General features: G+C 34.6%; 1 protein-coding gene across 3 annotated transcripts in view; it reads left to right on the top strand.

Annotated features, from left to right (window-relative positions):
- The window catches only part of LOC128242886 (ankyrin repeat domain-containing protein 12-like), a 70,616-nt gene extending 48,914 nt beyond the window's left edge, over positions 1–21,702 (top strand). For 2 of the 3 annotated variants that reach the window (XM_052960288.1, XM_052960286.1), the window contains exons 9-14: positions 3,329–3,546; positions 11,365–11,502; positions 14,714–14,812; positions 15,701–15,850; positions 17,608–17,700; positions 18,378–21,702. In XM_052960288.1, the coding sequence (XP_052816248.1) occupies positions 3,329–3,546; positions 11,365–11,502; positions 14,714–14,812; positions 15,701–15,850; positions 17,608–17,700; positions 18,378–18,557 (878 nt within the window). In that variant the 3' untranslated portion in view covers positions 18,558–21,702. The remainder of the gene's footprint in view (positions 1–3,328; positions 3,547–11,364; positions 11,503–14,713; positions 14,813–15,700; positions 15,851–17,607; positions 17,701–18,377) is intronic. The other variant, XM_052960287.1, reaches the window with a different exon arrangement.
- Positions 21,703–25,960: the final 4,258 nt, after the last annotated feature.

The raw sequence follows: 25,960 nt of genomic DNA, 5'->3' as shown, positions 1-25,960 counted from the left end.
TCTTAAAATCATAACTGAATTCAAGCGCACACGCTTTTTAATGTTACCTCATTTCAAACTAATGTAATGGGCTTATTTACATTCTTATTTGCGTAAGAAAATACACTGATGATATTTATTAGCCAGAGGCTTTTAAAAATTAGCATTTATTTGGTGTTAACATTCCTTTCTGCTTTTTTCGGATCAATTTGCATTTTGTTGTCAACGTATTTAACAGTTTTTAGAAAAATTCTTTAGAAGAATATAATTCCCATCATCTCGGTACATTATGTTTTGTTAATGTTTATGTTCAAGTTTTTTGCCTTCGCCAGATAATGTAGGTTATGTTTGTAGTTGATATTTGGTAGTATAACAAAACATGTTCTATATTTATTTATTTTAGAAAGATTGTAATACCAAATTTAAATTTTTCGTGACATTATGAATATTTAACTTTCATGTATCGGCAACTTCACAAAATGCATGAAAATTACAAAAAAGTATATGAAAACGAAAAATGAGAATGTTTCTTTTGTATACATATCATTTAAAATCTACGCAATGATTTATTATATCTGAACCTGAAAACCATGTTTAATGTAGAGTTAAACTTGTACTGAATTAGGGTTTTAGCCAGAGGCCTAAAAAAACACATTTGGTTCAGGTTACCGGACCCAACCTACGAAATTGGCGCCGATACTACCGGGGTTTCATCAGTTGTTAAAAAAAAAAAGTGTGTGTTTTTATATGGAGTTTAAAACCTTTAAAGCTTTATACAGAATGTTACTTTAACACCATTCTCCAATGATGACAATAACATTCTTATAAAGCCTTATAAACATAAACCTGTTTTTGAATAAGGGGTAACCCTAAACAAACCATTTTTTATTTTTGCCAGATTCACAGTGGTCGAAATAAACACAAGCCCGCAAGCCCTGCACTGGTTAAATGTCTTCCGGGCTTGCTTATATACTGAATTTTATATAGCAGAGCGTGTTCAAAAATTTGATGCCAAGCAATAGATAAGAAGTCGGGGTTGTTCATTCAAAAGTGTAATTTCGATGACTGGATTTAACAAGAAGGGTGTGGTTCTACAGAAGAGGGTCAAACAAGGGCACATAAATATATATACTGGCTGTGAAGAACCTGAACATTATGAAGTTGACAGAAAATGTTAGGGAGGGTCAAGTTGAATAAATACAGGTTTCAACTGTTAAATATGATAAGTTTGTATGAATTTTTTATCATATTTAATATAAGCTTTAATCAAAACAAATGCAAAATTTGACAGTGACTTTATCAATAAATTCTAAGAAGGCAGAAGGGTGCCCATGCTTGTCTCCATGATTGCAGTAGGGTGCTTCCAAAAAGGACAGGGTCATGTACCCATCCATAAATCTCTAGCTAAAACATCAGCTTTCAACAATGCCTTAAGCTTCTATGAAATCCAGAATTTTAGCAAACCCGGAAATAATTTTACCAGTCTAGCCTAGACTTTTAAAATTATTTCCGGGTTTGCTAAAATTACCTAGAAGGGCTTGCAAGCTGGTGCTTATTTCTACCACAGTTATATAATTGTATTTTCAATTTTACTTCCCGATTAATAAATCATAAAAGAGATATTTGAGCGAACTAGGACAACTAATGTTTGATGTAAAAGCCTCTGGTGTATACGATTTCACTCAGGCATGTTTTCACCTTGGATGAAATCGACTATGCCATTAAAGTAAACCCCGTGGGGAAATGTGTTATGAAAAACAGATGCAGTTTTTTCCCACACAATAACACAGATCATGCAGACAGATATTTTATAGCCTGGCTTCCAAACAGATTAGTTGAAAATATTTAAAAGTTGGTTTAGCATTTCTGACCATAATTTTTAGCTCACCTGAACAGGAAATGCGTTATCTCCAGATTAGGTCTGGCTTACACTGAATAAAATCTCGCTGCCTTTAGATGTTCATTTTGCTATATATGTATTTGATAGTTACAATTGGCAATGATTATATTTATAGCTATTTTCAGTTTCAAAGAAAACAGGGTCAAGGTCAAAGTGATCCTTTGTACTGCTAGTGTTGTTGTCAACAGCAGTCATGGCAGAGTTCAGAAATTATTATAAAGTCGAAGCTCACTATGTCAAAACTCAGTTATCTCAATGTTCTGGTTATTTCAAACTTTTTTGCAAATGAGTTTAGTTTGAAATGTTTTGTATTTCGATTATATCGAATGTTCGTTATCTTAAAATATTTTACTGAGACCCCACCCAATGACTTTAACATTGCGAGTTTTGACATTATAGGCTTGGCTTGTTTGAATTTCTAAATCCATGTTTAACTTTGGGCTTGTCCGTCTAATGGCTGAACTCTTATTTAGTGTCTAAATGTAATGGTGCAGAGTTCGTGAAAGTTGTTATAACGCAGCAACTCGTTTGGATAAGCTTTGAGTAGGCCTGGTAAAATATTTGGCATATATTTAAATTAGAAAAAGCACAAACAATTTGGAAATCACATTTCGATCTGGTAAAAGTAGGCTGTCATATATTGTAAAATATTTAAAATTCTTCCTTGAAATACATTTTCATTTTTCTTGTTTGATGGTCTTAAAATCAATGATAGTAAATGTGCTTAAATATCAACCTAAAAGAAAAAAACTTTTTGAAATATTCTTTCAATAATACAGTTCACTGTTGGGGTTTTGAACAATATTTGACAGCCCTAGTGTTCTTAAAGTGTCAATAAGCAATTTGAAAAGTCATACATTTCATAACCTTTGTGAATACAGTATATTATTGGAAATCAATCTAAAAAATGTTAAGAGCAAATTCAATTAATTTATAAGTACAATATTGGCATCTTTGATTGCCTAGATATAAATCTAATTGAAATTTTGCATATTCGGTAATGCTGTTTTCATGCAATATAGCACTGTATACTTATTTATCCCGATGACTGGTATTATCTTATTACCATATTTGTCCTATACAATGGCGTGCCTCAACTAATCAGGATGCACAAATAATGGGGGGGGGGGGGGGGGGGGAGTTTGTGTTGCCAATGAGGTAGTATCCTAAGACAGTAAGATGACCTGAAATAACATTTTAATGTTAATCATTTAAATTTTACTTCATGTCATTTAAATTTAACATTTTATTTGGCAACATTTTATTTCTTGCATTTCTATAACCCACTACCCTATTGTACTAAGGAAGGTCACACGAAATTAATTTTATAAACTAACACATAGTTTGTTTACAGGCTTTAAATTCTGCATTATTGGCACCATGTGAGTCATTTATGACAGTAATTTGGTGAATCATGAACAAAATATTGTATTTTGTCCGTTTCCACAGATGGCGTCGATTCCAGCATCTCACCATCGGAATCGCCGATCACCATGTTAAATAATCGACCGGTAAAAGAAGATGAGGAGAATTGCATACATCCCCGCAAACGAAAACTGAAACGCTCAGACTGCGAACATCCGGAAAGCCCAGATCTGTACAGTAGCTGCGGGTCCACGGAAAAAGTGCCAAACCCTTACGAAATCTACCTAAGCCTCAGGAAAAAGGTATAATGCCATGATTTTTTATTATTATTGTGAGTTTTGTTTATTGAGACAATCATTTTGGAAACTATAAAGTGCAATGTACATGAAGACAACCCACTTCAACAGTCTGCGAAATAACTTTTCAGATGAACTTGCCCTTTCGGGCATCTCCCTGGCATTTTAACTTGCCCGGACCAATTTTCACTTGCCCGAATAAATTTCAAATAAAATATAAAGCAAAGATCACATCAAAGTTGTTTTATTCATTCTCTAAATGACAAAAGAAGAGAGATGTTGGCATTATCTTTGGGTACAGGACGTTTCTTTCCTGGTTTAGCACCAGGAACATATCTCAAAAATGACATTTTCTGATCTATGACCTTCGTCTTTGAAACGCTTGCATCGGACTGGTTTAAATCAAGCGTCCAATCGGCTTTCAATTTTATATGCATAGTTATAAGCGTCTATTGATTCGGACTGCGGAGTAAGTGTACCAGTCGATACAGACCGCGTAAAACGTCATCAAATTTAGCGACTTTTACAAAGTCGAGTAATACGTCATCAAATTTAGTGTATTTACTTTGTTTGTTGATTTTCGGATAAACGATTTCGTTCTCTTTTTTCACTTGCCCGATCGGGCAAGCAAATACGATTTTTTACTTGCCCGGCGGGATTTTTACTTGCCCCGGGCATCGGGCACATGGGTTATTTCGCAGACTGCTTCAATGTTATTTTCCACTTTAGAGGTCAAGGCTCCTAAAAAACAACAACGAAAAACAACATCAACTTTTTGGGGGATTTTTTTAAACTGGTAGGGAAAAAATATATACTTTTTTAGCAGGGGAATGGGGCCCAAAAAAACCCACTGCACATGTTCAGCTTGGTGACCTGTAACTCAACTAAACTTACATGCATTAATGGCTGGGATGACTTCGTGAGGAGGGAGAACACCTACCAAACATCCATCATTAATATGATTTAAGATCGCCAATAAGGTTTAGCTCGTAACTTCAGAAGAAAATAACAAAAAAAATGGTTGAATGTTTTGCATCAAACCAGATTGAACATAACAGAGACATTATGTCTACAAACACCGTCACCAAGTTTCATCACGATTGAATGTTAAATACTTAAGTTTTTGCGCAAGGTTTTGCTGACACAACCAACAACCCCAAAATTAATGCAACTTGGCCATGAACACTAATTTACTATTTTTTCTAGTTTTATAAACTTGAATCATCTTTGTGTTCAAATAATCCAAATGTTTTCTGATTCAAAATTCTTTGAATTCTTATGTCATGTTTGAAAGCCCATCCTTTCCTCATTGCTCCCTGAAGATAACACTAGTTATATATTATCATTACGCAAGCGGATATATTCATTGTGGATTTTTTTTGTTGTACAAAAACTGGCACAGAATATATTGCAGTTTTTTTACATACCATGAAAATAAGGATGCTTGCATATTGTTCATCTCAATTTTTTACAGAAATGGTCCGCATTTATAACCAGTTCAATGATAGTTTTTATGTTAAGGATTCATTATACTTGCATGTCATTTTTTTACAAAATTACAAATTAATTATTCATGTCTGTTTTTTCATAGTCATCTTTTTAATGATGATACATTATTTTTATCAATCATTAAACTAAATTTGAGCCATTAGATTTCTCGGTCATGTTTCAAAATAGTTAATATTAAAACATTCATGAGATCATTGGCTTAGTTTCAAGATATTTTAACGCACTATTATGTAATTCGATTTTCCTTAAGTGTTTTTCAACCTGAGCAAAAATAATTGCTTAATATCTGGGAAAAATTAGGTTAAAATATCTCCGAGCACATTATCTCAGGCAATTATTTTTTTAGATAAATGATGGAACATGAAGGAAGTGCTGGTTTATAATTAAAATGGAAAAAGGTTCTAACAAAAACTTTTGTGAAAACACAGCAATTATTTCCATTTTCAAACTGCACAAAGTATCAATCTCTCTTATTCTTTGAGACTTTCTAACTAAATAATTAATGGCTTGGTGTTCTTGCTAAAGCTACAATGTCATTTTTGTTCTTGAAATATAACTTATGGGGTTGGTGACCACATCTGCAAACCTGGTGCAGTGAATAACTATTTATCATCCAATCATGATAAACTTGGTGACAGTGTCCGTGGGTAGAATGTCTTGGTTACGTTCGATCTTGGGGGTTAACCCCATCAGTAAGTCAAGAGTTATGCCCCTTTTGCATTAAAAAGTAGTGTGATTTTGTCTTGTGGAGATAATTATAAACTTACATATTTATTATCCAATCATGATGAAACTTGGTGAAAGTGTGAGTAAATAAATGTCCCTTTTACATTTAATCTTGGGGGTAAATTGCATCAGTAACTCCCAAAGTTATGCCCCTTTAACATAAAAAATAAAAGGTTAGTATCTTGTGCAGACTATAACTACTATTAATATTACCCAATTATGATGAAACTTTGTTTGTAGGCATATTCTAACTCAAGTCAAGATTAATCCCCTCAGTCACTCAATTTCCGACAAAGGTTTGTTTCTGTTACATTATTATTGGTTTGACTAGTGTTGGCGCACAAGTCTCTGTATTAGCCACTGCACATATATGAACTGTTAAATAACCGTTAATGAGTATTCAAATGAAACTTTTGCGATCGTTTTCTTGAGAGGTTTTCCAAATGATATAATCAGAATCCATCAAGCATTCTCATTGGCTAGGTCTGATGAGCAGACACTAAGTAAATAAAAGAATGAAATAATTGATTGCATACGAACATTATTTTTTTCACTTCTGATTTCTGAAATCTAACCATTTTCAGAGACAGACATGTTTTGTTTTAATGCATGAAATTGGAAATTAGATCCAACAAAAAGCAGATTTATTAAGCAAAAAAAAACAACGCTGTTGTGGTTATGGCGTCCTATTGATTTCCGGGCGAAAGGCTTGTTTTTGAGGAGAATTAGACAAATTTTAAGGTTTAAATTCAGTGAAATGATTATTAGCAATGATCTTATTTTAAAGAAAACATTAGCTTCGAAACTTAAGAATCTTAATTATTATTTTTTAAACAAAGTCCTTCATGCAATAGGATATATAAGCAGATCAAATAAACAACAAATCAACAGTGGAAAATGGAGCTATAAAAGATAAAATTTGCATTACATGGGCCCATGGTAGATTGAATAATGTATTTAAAGGGACTGTACACCAGATTGGCACCAAAAAACCGTTTTTTTTCTGTAACAAGACAATTATTTAATAAAATGTTTTACTCTTTGATATCATAACTGTAAAAAAAAATACCAAAATGTAAAACAAAAAAATCAAGTCGGAGACCGGCTTCGAATCGGTGCTGCCAAAATTTTAGACCAGTGTTGTATCCACTGTGCTACAAAGGCTTACCCTAAACAGAAGGAATATTTAAGCTATATACCTAACATGGTCATATCATGTGATATATCGACTAGCCAATCACGCATTATAGGAATGAATTCTACTAGGTAGACATACCTAGTAATCTTTTTTTAATGGAAAAATACGAAGAAACTGCAAAAAATAAATTAATTGTAAACTATGTGGTCCTTCAGTTGGTAAGTTTCAATGCATTGTACACATCAATACCAAGTTTATGTTAGTTTTCAACAATTTTCTCTTTTTTTCGCTGTTTCATCATACGGAGTACAGCCCCTTTAAAAATATGTTCTAGTTGTAAGTATTGTGAATAGTGTTGTTTTGGCAAAAAGGGAAAAACTACTCAAATTATGTTCAACTTGTTTTTAGACCTTTTATTCGACAAACCTATTGACATATTCATGAAAGGCACTATGTATATTGCTACATTTGCTAAATGTTTAAAGATCAAAGGTTTTCAAAAGTTTTTTGGGGGGGGGGGGGGTTAGCTAGGGTGGGGATTTTTTTTTTTTTTTCAGGAGGGGAATGGAGCCGAATTTTGGCCCCAAAAAGGACCGAAAAAAGCAAAGAATATAGTATATATGTATTGATAGCCGCATACGTTTAGATTCAATGCTCAAGTTGTTGAATCAGGAGTTATAATGTCCTTAGCCACGATTCCCATGACAGCCTCAGGCGGTGTTAAGCATTGGGTAAAAAAAGATTCATGTCACGTTAATGTCCCATTTTTGTACCAGGCAGAATAGTCCGAGTACATGGACACTTTGAATTTAACAAATATATATGACATGTTACTTCAAATCTCCACATTGAGAAAACGCTTACCTGACTAGTTTTGTTAGTAAATAACCAGGCATGACCCATAAAAGCCCTGGAGCTTATTTCAAATGCTGTTATGCATATTCTTATTTTAAGTAGGTCATACTGATATACAGTACTGTCAGTAGGTCATAATAATTATGTGCCATACATAATATCTATCATTTATGTTATTAAACAGCTATATAAAATTCAAAATGTATTATTCTTGAGGCAGTTAATTTTTTTCTTCTGTATAAAAATTTAAATGTTATCTAATGTACAAAAAAGCTTGCCATTTTATTGAGACAGTGGTTATAATTTTGCATTTCCATGCATGGTGAGGCCAAAAAAAAAGATTTGGTTGTCATCATTGGAGAATAGTGTTCAAGTTATCTTTAGTATAAAGCTTTAAAGGTTTTAAAACTACATATTAAACACAGACTTAATAAAAAAAATACCAAATAACTATAAAAATAGTATGGTACTGATGCCGATTTCGTTGGTAGGGTCAGGTAACTTGAATCAAATGTTCTTGTTTAGGCCTGATCCTATATAACTTTGGTTTAATTTGAGAAAGATTTTATATATACAACTGTATATAGTTTGTTTGTACACATTTTTGTTCTTTACTTCAAAGGATTTCAGACCTGAAATTAAATGTGGGGGTTTGCCATCTTTCAAGGCCAAAAAATAATATATCTTCACCTGATGTCCAGACAAACCAGATTGTACATCTAATTGTCCTTAGATAAAAAAAAGTTTGTAATGTTTTATGAAATAGTGACTATTATTCATGTCAGAAGTCAAACATGATATAATGGTCGCCATGCAAGTCTGCATCTTGAATTGTAAATTAATTTGTTTATCGCAAAACTTTATAACATTTTCACACAACTGCCAAAAATAATAGCTTATTACTTCATAACATTTCAAATTGAGCAACCTAGCTGTCAGAAAGATTATTTTCTTTTTCATATATCAAAAATTTCATTTTATCAGTTTTCACATAATTTGTTAATTGTAAAAATGTCATTACTATCTGATATTTTATACGTTATAGGATAGTGTTGCATTCAGCATTTTGTGGTTAAGTTCCCTTGAAAAACGACTGATAACGCTATCAATTTGTAAGATGAAGGTTATTTCAGGTTTTTTTATTGTATGTATAAATGACTTCTAAATGTTTTGGGAGCAGTTTTCTCACATAATTAGTTTTAATAAGCATACGTCATGTACTCTTATGTATTGAAATTCAATATAGATGAAAGTATGGTCATCCAAAAATGGCATTTCTATCATTGTCCAAGTGTCAATATATATTTGCTTTATTGGCTGGCAATCGATCGTACTGACACGAATAATAAATATTGGAACCACTGAATCAATACAGAAGTGGCTTCACAGTATTTGTTTTTGTTTGAGAAACTGTCCTTTGTCCTTTTTTTTGTATCTCTAGTTTTCATGGATTATTTTGATAGTTTTAGGCAAATTGCATTGGGATTTTCTTATGTTATGGCATCAGTTATATAAAAAAATGAAAGCTTTGCTAGTGGCGGCTGTGCCGATTTTAATCGCTGTATCAGTCATGAAATTGTCTGAATTTTCAGGGATTTTCCTGGCGCAAAAAAACCCTAAGTCCCTAATTGGGACACATTTTTTAACTTCCTGTGCATACATGGGACCCTACAACATAAATATTTCTGTTGAGTGTAAACCATATGCACATTGGTCGATAAGCCTGCAAGCACTGCACTGCATGGTAAAATGCTTTTTGCGCTTTCTCAAATTCTGGATTTGAATAATACCGATATAGCAGGGCAATTGTTAAAAATTGTTTGATGTCATTAACGTTAGTTTAAGAATTCTGGCTTATGAATTTATTCCTATATTCACATATGCCGAAAGAGGGGGGGGGGGGGGGGGGGGGTAGAAGTGAACAGCCCAATAATTATCCCCTTCCGCCAGCTATATTCCCTCTCCCATTGAGTCAAATCCCCCTCCCCCAGGCAGGTATTTTCCTCCTCTCCCCCAGTCTAATCTCCCACCATATTACATACCCCCACCCCTGTTTTATCCCCTCCCCCTTCCAATTTTATACGATCATGACATTCTTGCTATGGAAACAATACAACTATTAAATAGTACATGTATTCATGTAATTTAAGAGCACAATTTTAGCATTAATTCACATACAATATTATACGTTGAAGTTATAGTCAGTCTTTGAATTGTTTCACACTGTTTATTACATAATACAACCTTGGTGTATAATTAATAAGGGCATACATGTATCGATTTCAGACAAGAAGTAAATGTTACATTGAGGACCTTCTGGCATTAACGCATTAAATCATTGCTATTGGTGAAAGATTTACAGCCATAATGCATCACATGAAAATTGATAATGATGTGGGTGTCTTTCATAAGCTAGATGCAGCTGCTATGGTTATTAATTCTGGCACAGATGGTTTTCCGAAAATACACAAGAAAACCTTTTGTATTTGCATTGCTTTTGCCAAATCTATTAGAATTTCTCCTGATTTACTTTGACAGGCAACCAGTTCTCTTTTTTTTGCAGAAAAATATGCAAGAATGTTGTATGTGCCAAAAACAAGAGCACTGTTTTCACTTGCAACAAAATGGACTGATTTTTTGTAAGAAAAATGTGGGGGTTAAAGGTTTCTGGGCGTAATTTATCTTTATCTTGTTTGGAAATTTAAGACTTGTGCACAATACATGTTTTTTTAGCCTTGGCATAGTCATTATATTTGTTGTAACTATGGCAGGCTCCAAAATGTTGTCCGGAGCAAGTGGGGGTTTTCATCCCTTTTTGGGCCCCATTCCCCTACAGAAAAGACATATATTTTCCCCCTGCCCAGGTAAAAAAATCCCCTCTAAAAAAGATTTTTATTTTTTAAGTGGAGCATTTACATTGAATAAATTAGAAAATGTACTAATATAGTGCCATTCAAGAATGTGTTGATCTGTTTGTCATGTTGATAGGTTTGTCAAATAAAAGGTTTGAAAACAAGTTGTGCATTATATGAATCATGTTAGTATTTTCCCCCTTTTTGTCAAAGTAATGCTATTTTTCCACTATCAAAGGGCCCTGCTACCATTCCCTTAAAAAAACAACGCTGAGAGTGTAAAACCAGCCATATCGGTATGGTACCTGCAATGTTCCTAAAAAGGGGCTGCTACATTAAGAATACTAGGAGTGTCTTCGTACCGGAGCGGCTTCATACCTACATTCATACTGAGCTCTTTCATTTTGAAAGTATTTACCAAGTATGAAACTGCTCTTCAGATCCTTGATAAAACGGGCCCTCCAATTATGGATTCTGTGCGGGTGTCAATTGTCTGTTTGTTAAATATCATCGTTTACAATATTGGTGTTCTGTAACCTATTGTTGTATTGTCTAGCATAGCAGATGTTAATAATGTTATTAACATTGTTAGCAGGTACTCTAACATGAAATGGAGACAGAAATAATGTTTACAAAGAAATTTGTCTTGAATTTTAAGATTTTTGTTTTAGTAATGCAATATTAAAATCATTGTGAGGCTATCGTTAGACATTTCTGACTTCCGTTTTATTCCATATTTTTCAGATTGCAAGTCGACGGCAGGGTTATCTTGACATGGTGTCCATATGTCCGAAGACACCCCAGGGCTTCAAAGACTACCTGCTCAAGACATGTAACTACGTTCTCCAGGGAAATAACTCCAGCATGCTTTCTGTACCAACAGTGAGTTACTGCCCTTGAGTAATCTAAAGATTAAATAATGGGCACACATTCAGAATCATTCTCATGTTTCCCATGAATTTAATAAAATTGAAGTAGACTTATTAACTCAACTACCTTTCAAATTAAACGCCATTGAAGAAAAAGCCATAGTCGACAACAGGAACAGAACGAATATAATACACATGAATAATGGGAAATGACTTCGTTTTTTTCTTTTGAATAAGTTGTAAAATTTCTCCTGAGATTGAATGTTATGTAATAGTTAGATGACATGAAGCAAGATCTTAATGATTAAGAATGGCCTGAGTGAGCGTAGAATAACTTCCTTAGAATACAACTTCAATGACTGACACATCGTAAATACAAAATCTGATGCAGGGAATGTGTATCGGATGAGTGGCAGTGGACAGGTCCTTTAAACAACCGCGAAAGTTCAAATTCTTTATGATTAAATCTAGTACTTTAAGAATGCCCGTAGATCTGCAATTCCATTGGCTGAAAATTGGTTGTATTCATACTTAAGTAAGGGCATATATAATTTTGGTCTGTCCGTCTGGTGTTTGAATTGACAAAAACACCTTATTGGAGCAGAAATGAAAAATATCGAACCAGCTGCACTAAGTAACTCCATTGTTTTGTCTGTCCGTTGTCGTTAGTATTGCCTGCAATAGCATATAAATGTTGAAGTGTTATTGTAATTCACTTAGTAATACTATTGTTTTTCTAGTTAAACACCTTCGTTTTGTTAATTATTTTTATAGCAGCATGCTGTCAGGTTTGACATGTTTGTTTTATTCATGTCATAACAATGGTATTTTGGTACATTCCATAATATTTACATCATTTATTAGTCTGATAAAAACATTCAGTAAGTCTCTCATGAACAGAATTTATTTTTGGCATTATTCTTAGAACGAAAGGAGTGTTTTATATGATTTCCATGTTTCCAAGATAAAATTGATCTCAGAATACAGAAATGTCATAATTTTTGTGAAAAGTGACATGAACTTAAAATTTATGGCTCTTTAACTGGCAGTTAATATAGGTTTTTTGGCGAAGTCTTTGTATTTTTTGGGATATTAAGTTAAGCACTGGCCACCTGGTCATCCATATTCATTATTTCTTGAATGAGAAACAGTGATCTTAACAAATTTATGTGCCTATTTCAAAATACTTTTTATTTCTCAATCGTTTATATTTTATTACAGGTATGAACATTTTTTTACCTGCATACAGATGATGTTTGATATATTGGATCTTACAAGAGCTGTCTGTCATTTAATACAAGCATTTATGAAATGAGTTCAGATCATAAAGTTAAAAAGCGAGCCTTTGACGAACTTTAAAAGATTTCCCTGATGAGTTTCATAAGTTTTAAAGGTTTAGTCTTGTAAGATTCTTTTTATTACATGACACGTAACCAAAAAGGAAGTTTTCCCTCATTTTTTAAAAAGAATGTTGAAACATTAGTCGAGTGGAACCCCTTTTGCTTGAATTTGATTGGATCAAATTCCTCATTGGCTGGACGGGAATGTAAAAGGACAGATTTCTTTATACTGAAAGTACACATTCCTGCTTGGCTTGAATTACCCGAGGCTTGTGGTGAAAAGAGGCTCGAGGTGTTTTCACCGGTCCCTGGGAGTTTAATCCACCAAGGATTCGACTGTAGTGCAAAATAGCGTCAATGTCTCAAGTTGCATATTGAGTATAAAATGCTTGTATAATACTGGACACAAGAAACATCATATGATTTAAGAAATGTTCATATTTCATGGATGTTTATATCTGCCAATTATGCACCAATCAATTGTAACCACGGCCACCCCAGGTCAGGGTAATAGCGGGGACTTTGACTTTCGGTCCAGCCAACCCGGGGAAAAATCTCCGTCCTGCGGGGACAAACTGCTGGTAAAATCTCCGCCAAATGCCCCCGCACCTCAGGGACCCTAGGTAAGGCCCATTCCCCGCTATTTTGGGCGCGAGGACAAAACCACCACATTCACCCGGCACTGCGGGGCCACGTGGAAGGTAAAAACACGGCCCATTTCCCCCGGCTATCCCCAGTATACCCCCAGACCTGGCGGGGCCGTGGTTACAATTGACTGTTGCATTACAGTTACCTATCTGAAAGAATGGGAAAGTTGTGTTTCTGTATCAGGAACATTCATTCTAGTTAGCTGCCAGATATAAAACTGAACTCAAATGTCCGTGTATATATATGAGAGCCTAGTATCGCCAAATGAACTGGAGACTCATATCCGCCCTCATTGTGTTACGATGCACTTAATTTGCACAAATCAAAATACCGCTCAGGAAAAGGGTACTTGCTTCAAGGCAGTTTTGTGGTTTGCGATAACAAATGAACTCATTGTCTATATTTAAGACAGATTTTTGTCATACTTGTAAAAGTGATTGTTTTCATCTGTAGCATTTCCCCTTTACACAGTATGTTTAAAAGACAATGTTGTTATTGCCATTCATACAGTATGCAGAAGTCCAGTGCTCAACCTCTGACCTAGTTTCAGATAAAGGGAAGTTAATGTAAGGGAGACAACCCATGGTCCAAAGTTTGAAAATCACTGATAGTTAAATTTCTTGTTTCGTCCATACAAGCAACCTTTTCAGAGTCTTTTGATGTTTTTCCCATACCAAATGCTAGCACTTAGAATATCTTGCAGAAAGATAACACACCTGCTAATAATTGAAAAGAAAATGTCACTATCAATAAACCAAAATGGAAATGAAAAGTTGATAAAAGCCAATTAGCATCAGATTTTCATGGAAAACAAAGTTTAATTAATGAATTAGGTATTGGCTTCTTTATCATTTATGTGTAACTTTTGTTTGTTTTTTGAACAATTCAGTGTAAACTAGCTTTATCCTTTTTGCTTAGTTTCACACAAAAAAACACCCAGTTATAATCATCATTGGTTTTCAAGTGAGTTATTGTGGTCATAATTAAAATTTTGATTGATCACATAGTTACACATCCTGAAGCCCTGAACGGAAACAATTTTGTTTCACTGACACCTTGTTTGTTTACTTCCTTATATCATGATAAGTTAAGCAAGGCCCATAACTCTGATTTTGATAACTATAGTTATGCCTCTTGTTTCACTGAAACAAACATCTTAGAAGTGTTGTCATAAGCTATCAATGCTCTTTTTTACTGACTGTCTCAGTAATGTACTTTGTATTTCCTGTATTCCAGCTCTCCCCGCCCAACTCGTTGAAGGACAAGATGCGCGACATGTTTGTTTCACAGGAAGAGTCCAGATACAAGCTCCGACTACAACACCTCATTGAACGGGTAGGAACATTGAACTACTAAGGCTTAAAAAACATGTTTGTTTCTAGTTACTGAACAGAACTTTATTTATTTGCATTGACTCAAAAAAAGATATTGCAAAAAATAAAGAATAAAAGCGATATCCTGAATTTTTCATCCGAAAATATTTTTTAGCACCAATGCATTTTAATGCATTAGTTCTTGTTTCATATGTCAACAAAAAATGTCTTTTGACAGAAGTTTAACAAGGCTTTAAAAAAAAAAAAATACCTACAGACCCAAATCTTTAAGAGCATGTTACCAAAAACAGGCTATAAATAAAAAAAAAAATTAAAAGGCCTCACTGCATGTCTACAATCTATTTTGAGAGGCGAAAGTGGAAAATGTTATATCTGGCTATTTATCTGGCTTTTCGTGTTCACCCCTCTATTTTCAACTTTTTTCAATCTCATCAATGTCAAAATTTATTCTTGATCAAAATGATACATGGGCTTTGCACATGCACGATCAGTTCGCTTCCCTTGTGCATGTTAATGACGATGATTTGAAATCTAACCTTTGGTGATTTCATAATTTATTCTATTGAATATTGAATTATGAATACAACACAGCTGAATTATCATCCAAATGAACTCCCATGTGTTTTAATGGCATATGGTTTTAACTGACTGCGTTCCTCAATTCAAGCATAATATATAGATCTAAAGGCAGATGTCATGATGAATTTCCATCGTATACTAAATTGATAATTTATTTCTTGCTACTTTTTGTTCTCTGTCTTTTGTTTATTCGGCAAAAAGTTTATCAATCTGACTCAACTCAAACTTGACTGGTGGGTCGGACAGGTTTCGCAGTCTCTGTAAATAAAGCAATTTTGATTAAACAGTTGAAATGTTGTTTTTTTTGCAGGAAAAGCTGATGTTATCTATAGAACAGGAGATCCTCCGCGAGCATGGTCGCTGGGCACGTGTTCTTGCCAACCAGGGTACGCCATTGTCGGTGTGTACGGTTCTACGTGATGAGGAGATTTACAACTTTATGGAGGACCAGGTTCGCCTTGTATGTAGCACGCTATTTCTGTTGTCACTCTTTCATTTGATTTCTTCATTTTGACACTCTGGCAGGAATATGAGTTGTCCATGCATTCGTGGATTTCTGTGTATCTAATGGCTCTGGGGACCAAAAAAAAATTAATAAAACCCCCCAGATAAAATTCAGTTAACTGGTTGCTTTTGCGTTTTATTTTCTTTATTTGAAATTTGAGAGCCCTCAGAAGGGCTTTTAAAAAGCCAGTTTTTACTTCTGTGACAGGGTGTTTCACCATCTTGAACTCCATTTGGGGCAAAAGGCATACCCTAAACCCATCGCCAAAATGGTTTCTGCCATTAAGCTGCCAGGGGCCATATTCAATAAGCAACTTAGATTGAACTTGAAATTAAGAATAGAAACAAAGTGTTTTGATTGGCCTGTATATTTAGCTGACCAATAGGCTGAATGGAATCACTGAGGCACGTCTAAGGATAAGGATAAGATAAATTATGTTGAATACTGACACAGGTCAATCACATTCCTGTCAAGGACCATATTCAATATAATTCTTATCCTTATCCTTAGACATGCCTCAGTGATTTCATTTAGTTGATTGGTCAATAAGCTATACAGGCCAATCAAAACTCAGATTCTACTTTTGAATTTAAGTTAAATCTAAGTTAGTTATTGAAGATGTCCAGTTCCACATATGAAGCCTTGTTTGATTTTGTTTGCGCATATACAAATGGGTTGTCCATTCTCTGCTTCACTATTGCACCTGCTTTTCATAAACATTGCTGTTGAGTGTCTGTCTGTGATGTTAAGTGTTGTGGGTCCGATCCCAATCAGATGCAAAGACCAATTTATGAAATTGGTTATAATGAGTAAAATTCTATTTATTAAAATGACACTTTCATGTGGGAAATCATTCTAAACCAAAAAATTTATTTTTTTAAATTTTGGTAAATATCATTCGTAACTTTGCTAAACATGAGGTCTATATAGGCTATCAGTCAAAGGCAGATTTTTCATTATTTATAAGAGGATGCTTATTTCATCTGAAATGATTCTGTCCCTTTGTGTTCACCATTTTGTCATTATGCATGCAGAATCTGTCGCGTTCATACCTGAGGCATATTGTTGTGCATTAGTTTTGATATAAAGTACTATAATTTTACCTCTTGATGTCTTTAAAGCATGTTTGTAGCTCTATCTTTCTTAGCTTGTCTGTTTGTGATAGCTTTGATGTCGTTGTTTGTGTCATTGGCGGCTTTGTTATGCAAAAAACTTTTCCTTGGCCATAACTCAGAAACTGTTCAAGAGAGATCAATTAAACTTGATACAACTTTTGCCAGTAACATTACACACATGAACAGCAAGGCCTATAATTCTGATAGTTATGTTTGAGTTATGCCCCTTGTTCAGCTAAAAAAGAATAGACAAGCATTGGCTCTCGCTCCGCAGGTCGCTTGTTTTAACCATACTCTTGCATATAAAATACTTCAAATTCTCCTTGAATTATCTATGCAGACAAAAATATGGTTTTTAAATTAATTCCTTGAAAATAGGCAGTTTCAAATATATATTTCATTAACAAATATCGTCCAATTTATATATGCTTCATTTAAACATATTTCACATTCTTAAGTCGAGAGCTGAATTTAAGTATATGCACGCATTTCTTGAACAAGTTAATTGACTTGTATGAGTTTTAGATATTGTCGGTATGAAATATGAATATGTTGTATAAATCCTCAGAATTCAACCATCTTTGATGTGTATTTCAGGAGGAGAAGGACAAGAAGAATCGGACACGGTACAATGGCCGCCAGTTCCTTTCCTGGATACAAGACGTGGATGACAAGTACGAGAAAATCAAGGTACAAAATAAAATTACAAATTTAAGTGTACAGTATGTAGGATTCTGTTTAAACTGGTTCTAGGTCCTTATTTGAATGCGGTTGGATCTATCAACTTCATGCTGTATTTGTCAAAAATCTGGACAAAGAGGCAGGCTTAAATTTAATAAAATCAAGCACTTCTGTTGACAAATCTTTTCCTGTTTGATTGGTAAAAATATGCCTGTGTGAGAGAGGGTGTTGTAGTTAATAAGCTGTCTGTCTCTCAGCGGTGAGCCAAAAGGTCGTAGGTACAAGGCCCACCATGGGTGCGTTCTCTTGACCTTCCAAATATGACACCAGCACCCAATTGTTGCAAAACAGTCAATTCTCTGGTTAGGTTAAAGCTACCGGTAATAGAATGATCAATATTTATCCAAATAACTGAAGACCAATAAAAGTGCTTGCATGTGCAAACTAACCAAAAGATTACCTGTGGATAAATAATCCAGTTTTATACAAGTGGCCCCGGTACTGGAGAGAGATTCATATTAGCTTACAATCGAGATGAAACATGCTATGTTTGGCCTGAGTGTTTGAAAATTCTTACTAAAAAATTGTTAAAAACCTAATAAATCTACGAAACAAGGAAATTTCCTCACATGCAATTTCCATTTACGTGTATAACACTTCTCAAAGAAACCTTTTCTTGTTTCCAGGAGCTGCTGATCCTACGCCAGAAACAGGAAGCTGACTCATTGTGGGCTTATCAGAAACTCGAGTGGGAATGGAGATTGAAAGAGTTTAAACTCTGCGACCGAAACGCCACTCCGGACATCGATGATATTCATGTGCCGCTGGTTACTGTGTATGATAATTTTGAGCTGAGACCTACTTAGCATTTTGCTTGCTGCGGTTGAAAAAAGGTCAAAAGTACCTTTTGACGAACTGATGTGAAGTTATTGAGAAAGGGAACCTGTTACGAGAACGGGAAAGATTTGAAAGAAGTCGTTGTTGAAGGGCGGAAGTGTTGAGGTGGATTATTGGACAAGAGCTTTTAGAATGCTTCGCTGAAAGAGTTTCCATTAGTATGGATATTGATGATCGATAGAAGTTCAGTGCTAGGTGTTTTTTTGAAAGATGGAGAATGGTGTTTTGTCACAGTTGAGTCATACCGGCCATATTCGCCGTATCATGAAGATAGATTACCTCAAAAACTCAGGACAAATGAGTAGAAGAAGTTATAGGGGAGAGGGATTTGAGAATATTAAAAAAAATCCGGGAAATTAAGTTGGCTTAAAACTCAGGCTGGTCCTGGGATGTTAGTTTTGTCAGGGGTTGGATGAAAAACAGACTTTATATGGAGGGAGAAAAGGGATATACAAGAATTCAAACTATTTGCTGTTATGATAGTTTAAATAGAATTGGCACATACAGGGAAGGTTTAGGGGTCAAACTAGGATAAGTTTGATGGAGATATTCTATAGGCTTTGTTAAGTGTATTTTATGAACAAATTTTGAACCATTGCTATTTAAACTGATAATTTTTTTAGCACACTGTTCTGTGCTGTGTTCACTTTTTAACTTAGTTACACTGTTAGATGTTTAATACTTGAATTAAGGATCATGTTTTGAACAATTGTCGTTGTTTTTATTGTTATTATTGATCATGCTGCATTGTTATTTATCAAATTATCATTATCAGTAAAATTATTTATTTTTAAAAAATAAAATCAAGTATCTCATAATTATGTAAGGGGAATAATTATGATGTTATCCAATATTTATTTCTTTGAAAAAAAGTCCAGGTTTTTTTGTATAATCATTTTAGTCTTGGTGTTGTTTTGAACATTAACCATTGTCTAGACTCAAAAAAAATAATATGGTTTTATAATGAAACTTGGTGCACATGTGCAGAAAGGCCCATAACTCTAGTTTTAATAGTTGTTGAGTTATGTCCCTTATTCAGCTGAAAAGTAGTAGAGATGAGTCTTTGCTATGTGGTGCACTTTGAATTATGTCATTTGAAAAGGGCAACTAGCAGAGAACTTCTTTTGGCTCCGAGGCTTTTGAGTGGTTCAAGGGGAGATAACTTTTACAAGTGAAAGTGTGTGTTACATTTTACGCTTCACTAACATTGTGTGTTAACATTAGGCCTAAAAAAATGTTTGTTTCTGGTTACATACACAAAAAGATCCGTATCGGTATGCAGGGTTTTTATTTATTTTATTTTTTTATATGGCATGTTTAAATACTGTCAAAGGACATTTTTTATTGTCAATATTGAATAAAGATTGTATGTTACTGAAAAAAAATTAAGCTGGTAATAACCAAATCACGAAATACCCATCTTTTGGTAAGTGATTTTTTTAAGATATTTTTGGCAAATATTTTGGGGGGATAGAACTGGTAGCAAATAAATAGGATCAGTCGGTTAACCAGAAACAAACCTATTTTAGGCCTTACTATTTCTAGTGCTGGAAGACTTAAAATTAAAGATTATAGCTATGCTTCAATCTATAGGGAACTGTTTTTGATAAGTAAGGCATACTAATGTGAGCTTTTGCTTAAGAACATGTTTTGTTTTACTTTTTGGAGCTTCGTACATGATGTATTTATTTCTTTTCTTATTTCACTGTTTTTTCTTTTGCTATCTTTCTGTACTTAAAAGAAAGTTTCTTTTACAAAGAGATATCACGGTTTTGTGTGAGCCATAGTCAAATGCATCGTCGACAACCCTGGAACTTTATTCCGCTTTTAATTATATTAGCACCATGGGAGAATTGATTTGATCAAATCGGACTTTTATGAATTTGAATGATGTAGGGGAGAAAACTCTTCTTCCAATGAAATGTGTTACAATTGAATACTCTTCAACTTAGAAGATTAACTATGGCATCATACATGGGGTTTTGTTACTAAATATAAAAAATTAACTATGACATCATACCTGGGGTTTTGTTACTAGATATAGAAAAAATAACTTCAACATCATACATGGGGTTTTGTTTCTAAATTTAGAAAAGAACATATGGTTTGATTTCATTGGCTTCAATTTCAAAGAGTTCCATTGGCCACCAATGAAACAGTTCCTTAAATAATTCATGCTTACGGGGATTTTCTAGGGAACTGTCCCATGGTACTTAGTCATCGAAATTAGACTTTTGGATGAAGAAGCCCGATTTCATATACTATTGCTTGGCATCGAATTTTTTAACAAGCCCTGCTTATATAGAATTTAGAATTCGAGCAATGCGCCCTTGTGTTAATATCGACCACTGGGTACTTAATGAAGCAGAGCATAATAGTGATTCAGCGGTGTCCGACGATGTAGTCAGCGTTCCTATCAAGGATTAAGTGGTGTTTTTTAGTCTTTTGTTGTGTAGAATATTATAGAGTTTATTTTTCATTTGTTATGTTGTTAGCTGAATTTTATGTTGTAAGCTTTTTTTCTTTTTCCTTACAAAAGAAACAACAGATAAATGATATTTCATTTCTGGAATTAGGTCATATATTCTTAATAAGTACTTAGTAGGAACTTCTGATAACTGTCAAAAGAATGGAGGATTTCTTGAATAATTTTCTCATATTTATTTTTTTTTAAAGTTTGTGACATTTCTAAAAGGATATTATAATAAATGTTTATTTTTAGTTTGTAACATTGTCAAAAAGATACATTTTAAAGAAACTTTGAATCTTAGTTTGAAAAATAATTGGGGTGGGGGGGGATTAAAGTTCATTGGGTTTCTAAGCCAATTAAAATCTCTTGGTTTGAAAGTCAGAGACACATAGTAGCTTATCACAGAGAACGTGTTGTATTTATTTCACTTATATTATTATCGGTCATAATCGGTCCTTACCGGGCAGAGTCGGTCCTTATCGATCATACATGGTAATTACCATTTCGCTCATGTTAAATATGGCCAACATGATGATTGTGTTGGTAATATAATTTTGTCAGCTCTTTCATTATTGGCAACTGTTTTCAATTTATATTTTTTGGCAAAAATATCTTGAATGTGTTCAATAAATGTAAATAATCAATGATTTTCTTATTGTCTTTCCTGATCTATAGATACAGATGCCATTTTCCTAGGCTAGAAAATTTAATATATGCCCTATTTTCCTGAGCTAGAACTACTGGGCCCAGAAATACAGGTCCAAGTTTCTCGACAGTGCTCATGCACTTTCTCATCCTGAGAACCCTGTTTAAATGATGTGTATAATATTAAGGCATGAGTACATTTTTTTCCTGTCTACTAAATTTTAAATTACTCTTTTTTTAACGATTTTAATTACTTTGCTAGAAGATAGTTATTTTATGGATTTGTATGAACAAACCCTAATCAGCAACTGGCAAAATTACTCATTTTAACAGATTTTAGTAAATCCAACCCTAAGGTAATTCAAATCTCGATACTGTTACTACCAGTAACTTATTTGGAAAAATAGTGGATTTTCTGTCACATTTCTTAAATAATTATAAACAAAATGCTCCAATTTGAGCCCCTTACATTACAAACAATGTGTTATGTATTTCTGTTTGAAGGTGTGCATCATTTTGTGCAGGAAAAACAATTAAGTACAACATATTAATATTATAAAATAAAAATCTTATATACTGGGTCAGAGTTCCTCAAAATAAAATCAAGAGTATATAAACTCAACTACTACTCTCAGATGATATAAAAATGAAATGAATACAAAACATTGACTATTTCAAAACAGTTTATCCTGCCAAATGCTGAATGCTGTTTAAACTTAAGAAAAGGAAAGAAAACAAATGTTGAACACTAATTTATTTCACATTTCAAAGACCACAACCAGTCCAGCCTAACAGAACACTGTTATGCATGAGAAAAAAATGGAGAAGATATATCAATTTTGATGATAATGAAGATGAACATTAAATATCTCCACAAAGATATTTCCTATTAACTTTTAACATCGGAGAATGATGAATGCTAGGGCTACAATGCATAACAAAGCCGGCATGATGATGATGATGATGACAGAGTCACAACAGATGATGATGACAGAGTGAAGGCATGATTTCAATTTATAATGCTGACAATACATGTGGCTTCTGCTGCTGCTAATAGTGATGATGATGATGATGATGATGACAATTTTGATGACTGATGTTTTCATTTATTATAATGATTAAAGTTTATAATGTTGCTGCTGCTGTGGACAAGGATGATGATGGTGATGGCGGTAATGATAAATGATGTGGATTAATGATTGTGTTTACATAATGATGACAACGACGACATTGATAACTGAACATTAATCGTTGATCTCTTCGACATAACATATATCCCTAGAGTCAGATTCCCTGTCTCTATCCGGCTGTGGCACCTGTATGACCATGGCGGGCATTCTCATCCTAGACATTACCAACTTTCGCTGACCAAGAACCTCCTTCATGGTTGGTTCCTCACGTTTAGGAATCGTTCTGTATTGCACTTTTGTGTGGAAGGTTACTCTAGGGCGTTGCTTTTTGTTGGATTTTGATGATTTGGAGTTATAATTGGAATCGCCGAATGCATGAAATATTTGACCGAAACCTTCCGTGCAAGGTGTGACAATGCATCCCACGCATAACCGAACACATTTTCCCAAACAATGAACACATAAAAGCTCCTGAATGGTCTGGATAGGAGTGCACCACCATATGTGGACGCTTGTAGTCAGAGCAAATTGCAGGCCGTACAAGGTGGCTAAGGGCACTGCACAAATCAGCGACGCCAGGAGGTAACAACAGCGGTTCCACAATAAGTAGCAGGAGTTCGAAAGTCCCCAGATGCTACTGAATGAACGCACGCCCCTGGGTTCTGCAAGAACATCTTCAAAATTGATCTGAAAAAAATGGGAACAGCAGCAATTTTACGGTCAAAGGGAAGCAACTCAATTACAAATCACTTGAAAATGTTTGCTTGGTAACCGCCCTTTCTACCGATAACATGTGTTGTATACAATTCCTGACGAAGACTTCTCTTATTTAAAGCGGTATGGTTGTGGCTTAAATAATATCCAATTCACAATATTTCAAAGCTTGAAACAGCAAACAAAGAAAAACTCTTTACCGACAATTGGCTTTGTGTTAAACAGTAACGTAGTCTCTAATTTTAGAACACAATGACAAATCTGATCATCAATAAAATCAAGCTACATGATGAATGCCATACCTTCACATGATTGTTTAATCCCCGTGGATCCCTGTCGTCCAGATCCGGAAGTTGCACGTGGAATTGAGATCCCGCCTCTCTGTCACAGTTGTCATTGACAACAATCACTTCCGGTTTCGGCTTCTTTTTTGGCAAAGGACCCGCTTGGTCGATGACGTCATGACTGGTGCCCCGCGCTGTTTTTGGATAGACCTTTGCATTTGCTTTGAAGCCGTTCATTTAGAAGAAACAGCGGCGAGTTTTAGAGTGTATTCCAATGAAAACATAGTCCAACAATATTAAGATTTTTTTTGAAAATATTGTCACTTTTTCATAATTTAAATTTCAATGAACACCTGCAGTTATTATGAACCAAAAACGCCGTAATCGTGTATAGGTCAACTGATATCTTTTTTGAAAGCATGTCAATGTCCCTAATATCAATAATACTAGAATATAAATTTTAATCTGTTATAATAAGATCGAAACTTACTTCACCTGATCTGATAAGGTCACTCTATTTAATATATTGAATTATCAATAACGAATTAAACTCCTTTAACAACATGCACTTATTAACGGAATTCACGTTACGTAATAGTAAATATTTAAAGTTGGTCAGTTTGTAGATAAAGTTTGCGTCAGAATTTTATATAAACAGATAGTTAAAAAAATCTTGATATCATGCTTGATAAATGTGACATTGAAAACGATTTATGTATTTATTTATAAGCTGGGGCGCTATATATAAACGTAGATAAAACGACATTGGCGCCGTGTTTTGATAATACACATGTCATTCAAACCTTTATACGTATCGAATAACGCATTTCAGTAAGCAGTCAATTGTATCCACGGTCCCCAGGTCCGGGGGTATACCGGGGATAGCCGGGAAAATGGGCCGTGTTTTTACCTTCCAGATGGCCCCGCAGTGCCGGGTGAATGCGGTGGTTTTGTCGGGGAACGGGCCTTACCTAGGGTCCATGGGTAGCGGGTGAATTTGGCGGGGATTTTACCAGCAGTTCGTCCCCACAGGACGTAGATTTTACCCGGGCTTGGCTGGACTAAAAGTCAAAGTCCCCGCTAGACTTGGTTAAAATTGACTGGTGCATTACATTAAACTATAGTCTCAAACCCTTTCCGGACAAATCTTAGTTTTGTTTTAAATGTAGCATTATGTATTGACCCTTCGCATCCCCTATGCAACTTAAAGAGGAATTCAAGAAGACCTTTTCCTCATCATTGTTTATAATTATAAATACAAGGCCAAAAAGAAATAAATAGCGTGTATAAAAACGATGAATGCAGTCGACGCGTTACAAAACCGACAGAAAAGAAGAAAGAATGGTCAACCTAGGTTAAATAGGACAGACGAGAATATGTGCACACCATCTTTGTCTCGTTGCAATCAGAGCCTCGACCTTAACTATCAGCATATCCGATGTCGTTCCATTCACGAGGGCTCTGAATATTACATGCATGTGTGTATTATTTGTTTTGTCATTGTCGTCTGCTTATTTGTCCTGCATTACAGTACTTTACCTTTATCGACGTACCATTAAATCAACAGACATTTATCAACGCCGCCAAACTGTGAACTGTCCATAAAGGCACTATCACAACGAACCCACAACGTATGTGTGCCAAGACACGACTGAAAATTTGGGCAAATCGTTGGTCATCGGGGTTCGTTGTAAACAGTCCTACGAAATTTTCAGCATCGTGGTATCGACGTACCGCCGTGAGGCAAAATTGGACATGCACCTTATTTTGGTCAACGACATTTTGCTGTATCTATGTCTTGCAACTGCCAAGCGATAAATATCTTGCCGTGGGTACCAGAATAAAAGAAAAGATAGTTAAACAATCTTAAAACTGTCGCATGCCTGCCGTACCACAGTAATTTGGAAGGAATGATCTGATATTTGACCATTACAAAATTAAGTGACACTTTACCTAAAATAACCTAAAATATTTTATTTTTTTCAGATTCATCAAAGGGGGGTCACTCCTACCAACTATCAAGCATAATTGACTAAATACGGCACTTTTACAAAGTCAGAAAATCTCGAATTGTCTAAATAGATTACTCGTTATTTTAGGTAAAATGTCACTAAATTTTGTAAAGGTCA

This window comes from Mya arenaria, chromosome 8 (genome assembly GCF_026914265.1).
Source record: "Mya arenaria isolate MELC-2E11 chromosome 8, ASM2691426v1".
Classification (NCBI taxonomy): domain Eukaryota; kingdom Metazoa; phylum Mollusca; class Bivalvia; order Myida; family Myidae; genus Mya; species Mya arenaria.
Note: the sequence above shows the minus strand (reverse complement) of the source record. Positions and strands in the feature narration are given on the sequence as shown.